The 8,149-nt window shown below is 33.2% G+C and overlaps 1 protein-coding gene across 1 annotated transcript; it reads left to right on the top strand.

The window, feature by feature from the left end:
- Window positions 1-1,308: 1,308 nt before the first annotated feature.
- Window positions 1,309-6,075, top strand: LOC131637020 (probable inactive purple acid phosphatase 27). Its single transcript, XM_058907589.1, has 12 exons — window positions 1,309-1,674; window positions 1,742-1,833; window positions 1,931-2,000; window positions 2,093-2,215; window positions 2,378-2,470; window positions 2,745-2,874; window positions 3,529-3,610; window positions 3,697-3,829; window positions 4,059-4,264; window positions 4,363-4,488; window positions 4,969-5,278; window positions 5,430-6,075. Exons 1-12 carry the CDS (start codon window positions 1,486-1,488, stop codon window positions 5,733-5,735), a joined length of 1,860 nt encoding a protein of 619 aa, XP_058763572.1. The 5' UTR covers window positions 1,309-1,485; the 3' UTR covers window positions 5,736-6,075.
- Window positions 6,076-8,149: the final 2,074 nt, after the last annotated feature.

Raw genomic sequence — 8,149 nt, 5'->3', positions numbered from 1 at the left:
AGGCGGCTTAAATTTCTCCAGAATGAACGCCTCCCATATTTCGTCTGAGAGACTTTGAGGGTTTAACATCACTTATTTGTCACTAGGGTCTACGCCTTATTGGCATTGTTGGATATGGAGGACATCATCCTCTAGAGTTTTATAGTGGCCGCATAGCTCGTCCATAGATGAGGGCATATCTGTTATGGCACTTTCTCGTCTTTAGATTCTTTGTTGGTTGGAGTTGTTATCTTTTTGTTCACTGTGATGGTCATAAGATTTGAACATGAGGAGCGGCAACCCAACATGGGTTATGGTGGTGGTCTAGGTCAATTTTACGAGGTCCCATAATGGACACCAATCGTACTTACTAAAAAGTAAATACGTGACAACCTCTAAGACTAAGGGTTTTGGTGGCCTGCTTAAATGATTCATCAAGTAAATTCATTCAGTAATAGGTTATAAGTGTAAAACATATTTATTCTCCATTTGAAACTTGTGGTGAAAACTTGATGTGAGGCAAAATTGCACATTAGATGTTTTAGTTTTCATCACACTCTAAACTATTTTTAACTGTAAGATTAGGATCCTCTCTCGTGACATTTTGATTCAGTGAAATCTAAACCGTTAAATTTTTTCACTTTGTATTAATTAAATCATTAGAATGAAACATCTATGGACGATACTAGCACTTGAAACCATCGGGTAATACTGTCAGGAGAGAAACCACACCCATGAAAGTCATTCCCTCCGGCTATGCTTGAGGGGATGGGAGGATAGCACTTTGAAAATATAAAAGGATAAAGTGGAAAAAATTGAATGATTTTGAATGGAAGGGTTTTAGAGGGTTTAATTTTATTCATAACACTAAAAATCCCCTAATATGGGAAACTCAAAATTTATATGGAATGATGACTTTGGAGGATTTACATAAATTTTCAAAATATCTTTTATGTTATTATGATATTCTAAAAATTAAAAATATAGTAATAATATACGCTTTTTTATCATTCTATACAATATCAATTTTTCAAAAAATATTAAATATTTTCCTATATATTTTTTAAAATGCATTTGTGAGCTTTTCCTTCTCCTCTCTTCCCCTCGTCTCCCCCTCTAAACTCCAAAACATATCCTTATAATATCAATTACTATTTGTTACCCCCAAAGTCATTTTATTTTAATTTTTCACACAATAATTAAATAAGTGATAGATAAAATCAATCAAATACAAAAACTTAGTTGTATCCACAGCACTATGCCATGTTGGCGTTGGAAGCTAGCGAAAAGCCGGTTGTTATTTGTTAAAAAAACAATTTGAATTCGGTTTCCTCCTCAAAACAAAACTGACAAAACCATCTTCCTCTGCCACCTCGTAATTCAAAATCACCTTAAAGTCAAACTGAAGCAGTATTCTACAATTCTCGATATTCTTTAACACCACATACGAATCCCACTCATAATTCATCCTAATTCAATCTCAACCTCTCTTGAATTCACCAAAAAATGAACTTTAAGCTCAACATGATTATTACTCTAGTACTAGTAGCAACCTTAACATGCTTCGTCTTGGGTTTTGCTCATGCTACTGGATTCGGTGAACAACCACTCTCCAAAATTGCAATTCACAAAACAGTTGTTTCACTCCACACTACTGCCTCACTTACAGCCACTCCTTCAATTCTCGGCACTAAGGTAACATAACTTAGTCATATTTTCAACCATTGACTTCCGTTGACTCATTCATATTATGTAATTTCAGGGTGAGGATACTCAATGGGTCACTGTTGATTTTCATTTTCCTCATCCATCTCTTGATGATTGGATTGGAGTTTTCTCTCCTGCAAATTTCAAGTAATGCATATCTCTTTCTCTCTTATCTATTGAAATAAAACCTGCACATCTAATGTATGCTAAAATGTCTATGTAAATGTGTTTTTTTTATTGGTAGTTCATCAACCTGTCCACCTGTAAATGATCCGAAAGAACAGGTTCCGTTTATATGCACGGCCCCGATTAAGGTACACTAAATCAATATCTATATAGGTTTGGTTAACTCTCTAACTTGAGCATTACTAATGTAATTCATTATTCATGTGAATCTTTGATTCAGTACAAGTTTGTGAATTACTCAAACTCAGACTATATCCAGAAAGGAAAAGCTTCTTTGAGGTTTCAGTTGATCAATCAACGTGCGGATTTCTCCTTCGCGCTATTCTCGGGCGGAATTTCAAATGTGTGTCTGGGACTCTTTCGTTTGTTCGCATATTTGTTAATTCCTTCTTGATTTGTATTGACAAGAATATGCTACTTAATACCAAACCAGCCTATCTTCAGTTAGAATATTTGTTTGATGATATTGTTTGTTAACTTTTAATCATTTTACTAAGCTTTGCAGCCTAAACTTGTGGCTGTTTCCAATTTCATATCATTTGCTAATCCTAAAGCGCCGTTGTATCCTCGTTTGGCTCAAGGGAAGTCTTGGGATGAAGTAAGTTTGTTTTCATACTTGAGGTCATTAATATAATACGCACCAAAATTGTAATATTTATTAATGAGATGCTATTCCTTTATATGAATCATCAAGTTAAAATTAACCAATTTCCCAAGACTAACAATCTATAGAGTTAATAAGTTTGACCATACACCCACCAATATTTATAGATACTTCAAGAATTCTACTTTGCTTTTTGAACATTCTGGAACAGTATGTCTACTAGAGCTATGCAAGTGATTTCATGGATTGTTGCTATTGTCTTTTATAGATGACAGTTACGTGGACAAGTGGATATGGTATAAATGAAGCTACGCCTTTTGTCGAATGGGGTTCTGACGGAAAAACGCCCGGGCAAAGTCCTGCTGGAACATTGACATTTGATCGTAACAGCATGTGTGGTATGGTTTATTTAATCTGCTTAGCACGGCATTACATTGGATTATTAATGTATACGCAGACTAATTAAGTTAGTATTTAATCTGCTTAGTATTTTTATTGCATCACATGGTATGTTGGATTTCTGTGACATTTTGCAATTATATGAACCTACTAAGAATCATGACGATCATTAACTGATCTAAACTGAAATCATAATGTTCCCTATAGTGTATATATGAAGGAGCGCAAACTTCTTTTTTCAGAATATTATACTATAGTGACTCCTTATGAAACGGAAGGTGCAAGGGTATAAGAACAAAGAATGGAATATCTAACTTGTTATAGAAATAAGGCTTGAGGCTTAAGCAGAAGTCATCCCATGGCAGTAATGCTTTTCCTGTCTGAATTGTCATAGAATCTTGTTTCTCCTCATTTTTCATTTGTGTTTCTTGCAACTTGATGGTATTTTTTACATAAGCTGTTTCTTGGTTGTGCCCCCTGGAATCAAATGTTGGAATGTTAACCATGTCTTTGCTGTATGTTGGAAAGTTAGAAACTCTGTATTGCTGTTTTTTTATCATCTCCAAAATGGTTCTCTTTCAATAGAAACTTAGAGTGGATTCTTCTGTATCTGCACTGCATAATCTGGTCCGTTTGCTACTCTCACTCTGCAGGTTCACCTGCACAAACGGTTGGTTGGCGTGACCCTGGTTTCATACACACAAGTTTTCTGAAAAATCTGTGGCCAAATTTGGTGTATGCATTCAGAAATCTATTTATGTTCATAACACAATGAGGGTTTGCAGAGTCTGTTTTATAGTTTTCTTTAATACATTTCTCAGGTATACATACCGATTAGGTCATATTTTATCTAATGGTTCGTACATTTGGAGTAAGAAGTATTCGTTCAAGTCATCGCCTTATCCCGGACAGGACTCACTACAGCGTGTTGTCATATTTGGTGACATGGGCAAAGTAAGGATCTTTACGACTGAATATCTCAAATTTTTTTAACACTTTTAGTTCTATATAGATACTGGATTATATTATTCTACACCAGATAGAGGCCCTGCATAGAATTGGAAACATGGGATCCATGTAAAGTTATCTCATGAGATGACTACCTGTCCATGATATAATGACTGTTTGGAATGGTCATGATTCTTGTTTGGGAAAATATTAACTTCTCTTCAATGTGTTTTAGGCCGAGCGTGACGGTTCAAATGAGTATAGTAACTACCAGCCTGGGTCGTTAAACACCACTGATCAGCTTATCAAAGATTTAAAAAATATAGACATTGTTTTCCACATAGGAGATATATCATATGCAAATGGATACATCTCCCAGTGGGACCAGTTCACAGCTCAAGTGGAACCAATAGCATCAACAGTACCATATATGATTGCCAGGTTTGTTTTTATTCTGCATACATCTTTTGTAACGGTAGCAGGTGAAATAAATTAATTTGTTACTTTTATATTGAACCTTGAGTGCAATCATCCTGCAGTGGTAATCACGAACGTGATTGGCCCGACACAGGATCCTTTTACAACACCACAGATTCAGGCGGCGAGTGTGGAGTTTTGGCTGAGACCATGTTTTATGTTCCAGCTGAAAATAGAGCAAAGTTTTGGTGAGTTCAGTTTCATGAGAGATTCAATTATGTACATTTGATTATGTGCATGACCGTGTTACATTGTGGTTAAAGGAAAAATGGCTCTCACTGTCTCTAATTATTTTTCCAAATCTCTATAAACACACATGTTATTTGAGCTATTCTGAACACAAAATAAATGATTCCAATCAACATTTTATTATGAACTTTGCAAATAGTTATATAAATAATGTTTCTTCTCATATTAATATATGATCATTAAACATGACCAAAATCAATGTTTAATCATTTTAGTCAATGTTTTTTTTCCTACTATGAAGGTGATTAAATTGAGTTACTTTTAAACTAAGTGAGTCATGCCATAAGTCATAACTATGATTTAGTATTTTAACATGAATAATTTTAAGTAACTTAAAAAAAATTGAGTTTATTGCTCTATGCCTGTATTTTAACATGTATATCCAAGTTATTAAATGAATGAATTTCTGAGTTTTTCAGGTATGCAACGGATTATGGCATGTTTCGCTTCTGCATAGCTGACACTGAGCATGATTGGCGAGAAGGATCTGAACAGTATAAATTCATTGAGCATTGTCTTGCAACAGTAGACAGACAAAAACAACCGTGGTTGATCTTTGCTGCTCATCGTGTACTAGGATATTCCTCTGACTTTTGGTATGGGTTGGAAGGGTCATTTGAAGAACCGATGGGAAGGGAAAGTTTGCAGAGACTTTGGCAGAAATACAAAGTAGATATTGCATTTTATGGCCATGTCCATAACTATGAAAGGACATGCCCCATTTATCAGGTAAGGAGTCAAATATGCAGTTATTTTATTTATATCTGAACCAACTTGCATAAGGACTAAAGTCCATAATTTATTTTATGAAGGGCTTTTTTCTGATTTTAATTACTCACATCTTAATGCTAATTTTCTGATGAGCCAAATACGTATGCAGAATCAATGCGTGAATACAGAAAAATCTCATTATTCAGGCACAGTGAATGGAACAATTCATGTTGTTGTTGGAGGAGCAGGAAGCCATTTGTCCAATTTCAGCCAAGTAACTCCAAAGTGGAGTCTTTACAGAGACTATGACTTTGGGTTTGTCAAGTTAACAGCATTCAATCATTCATCCCTACTATTTGAATACAAAAAAAGTAGTGACGGAAACGTCTACGACTCTTTTTCTGTTTCAAGGAATTACAGAGATGTCCTAGCTTGTGTGCATGATGGTTGTGAACCTACCACCTTAGCATCTTGAACAGAGCAGAAACCATCTATGTTTCTCCAAAGAAATTGAAAACTGAGAAACATATATGCATTGAGATGCATATACATTATTAGGTCTTTATACACTCAAAATTATAGTAATTGAGAACTTCATGATTATGGTTCAAGTGTGCTTACATATTGCTAAAATTGGCATACATTAGGTCTTTATACACTCTAAACTACAGCAATATTATTTAAAGTTCTCAATGTCTCATCTATTTGAGAAATAAAGACAATGTCTACCCAATTGAACTGCATCTTTATTTTTTTTATATTTTTTGTAAAGATACATTTTTTTATTTATTATCATACACATATATGGTTTTCCTTTTTCTCTCTGTTTTTTTAAATAAATAGCATTCTCTTATGGCTGAAATATTTACAATTTATGATAATACTACTGTCATTGTCAAGTAAAAGTTACTAGGAGTATCAGTTAGAAGTATTGCAAAGAGGAAGCATAAGGCATGTAAAATTTATATGGTATATGTTACATTATCTTATGTCAAACTTAACGGCAGAACTATAGACCAAAATAATACAAGACAATACTATGAAATAATCAATGGCTAGTGGTATGATGAGATCATGATTATTGTGATTATCCAAGAATAACGCGTTGAAGAGCACAGTTTTCAAGGGAAAATAGCCGCAAGATTAAGCACATCACATGAGACTGACTGAACAACAAATTGCAGATAAGAAAGTGACACCTACCAAGAGAAAAAATCTCATGAATGTGAGGAATTTGTCAAACATCACAGAGGTTGAGAATTTGTGCAGAGCTTGATGCTTTGTTTGACTATATAGAACTCTCTCATACTCATTCATTCATGTGAGGCTGCTACTGTTGGATATTAATAAAGTGAGGTTCCTAGGAAATATCGTTTCACAGACCAAAATCGGAGGCTTTTAAGAGTGTAACTAAACAAATGAAAAGATGCAATTATAGACAAGTTCCGAAAATAGTGTGAAACATGATGTTACCCAGTTGCCAAATATGCAACCTTACATTTACCAAATTAAAAAAACAACACATGTTGTTCAGCCAATTGACGCATCCACGACTCATTCCATGATGTTTTTTTAGGAAAATATAATTAAAATCATGATCCATTATTAAAAGGTCCTTTTAGTAATTATTTTGAAAAGAAAATATTCATTGATCTCTTCTTCCTTGGAAGTACTATATACCCTTGATAGCCAACGGCCATAACATTGACCTTAAGAGAGAGACATCTCATCTCATCCCATCCAATGGAAGAGATGTCATGTGAGTTATATTCAATAAGCTCTTTATTGCTCTTTCTACTTTATAATCAACATAATCTTACTATAAAAAATATTTTAACATAAATATTATTTTCATTTTTTAAATAAAATTAATTATATTTTTCATGTTTATCTTCTAATTGTTAGTATATTGTTTCTTAAGTTTTTTTCTTTTTTGAGTTTATGATAATTTTATGATTATTATCTATATAGAAATTAAGAACAGAACTTTAAACTAAATTTTATGAGTTCGATATGCGATCGACTCATATTCTTTATACCCATACTCGAACATAATTATGAGAAGAAAGAAGCGTATTTGAGTTTGACATTAAAATCGTTGAAGATTACGAGTATGTGAGCTTCTGATTTTGTAGAGTTTCTTAAAGTTTTTTAATCTCTTCTGATGAGGATGAAGAGAGAAAATCTGGTAAATTTTATTTTTTATCGTATTCTACAAATGGGGACCATAATCCATATGAATTTCTATAGATTATTTATTTAGTTTTCAATATTTTAATTCGGTCCCTCGTCAAATTAAATATTGACTTACGATATCCACACAATAACTAAACATTTTATGATATTTCCGCTTTTAACCACAAACTTAATATTATATTAATTAAATCTCTCTAAGTCTTGACAAATTAAAACAATGGTACTAACATCTTAAATGATATTCAAATAAAAACATATAAATGATCTCTTTCTATTTATAAAAATAAATACTTTTTAATTAATTAGAAGAATTTTTTTATATAAAATATTAATTGGTGTATTGGGTAAAAATATAATGAATGTGACAACCCCCAATAGATAAGAGTTATTAGAGACTTTAGGGCAGTGGGAGCTCTGTATGAGTTAGTAATTAGATCTCTTCAGCATCAACATACTGCTATATTTATAATCTCGTAGGAGACTTGGATCGAACGAAATAAGTCTCCATAGAATATAGCGACTCAATCAGATCGTAATAGAAGTTGAAGGAATTGGAGAGTTGATAAGTGCCAAAATGTACTTATTTTGTGTATGTAAATAGTGGTACTTATCGATACTTTTGTTAATACCGTTTGAATATTTTCCCGTTTTGTGTATAAATACGTATACTTTGTGAATAGTTGTATTTTCATA

The sequence above is a fragment of the Vicia villosa genome, linkage group LG1 (assembly GCF_029867415.1).
Source record: "Vicia villosa cultivar HV-30 ecotype Madison, WI linkage group LG1, Vvil1.0, whole genome shotgun sequence".
In the NCBI taxonomy this organism is placed as follows: Eukaryota; Viridiplantae; Streptophyta; class Magnoliopsida; order Fabales; family Fabaceae; genus Vicia; species Vicia villosa.
The sequence above is the reverse complement of the archived record's forward strand: the minus strand, read 5'-3'. Positions and strand labels throughout refer to the sequence as shown.

Excerpts from the sequence above, each read along its gene's own strand:
- LOC131637020 (XM_058907589.1), top strand. The coding sequence starts at position 1,486 with ATGAACTTTAAGCTCAACATGATTATTACTCTAGTACTAGTAGCAACC. Across the intron at positions 2,216-2,377 it reads TCTCGGGCGGAATTTCAAAT|CCTAAACTTGTGGCTGTTTC; the intron begins GTGTGTCTGGGA and ends TAAGCTTTGCAG. Across the intron at positions 2,471-2,744 it reads AAGGGAAGTCTTGGGATGAA|ATGACAGTTACGTGGACAAG; the intron begins GTAAGTTTGTTT and ends TGTCTTTTATAG.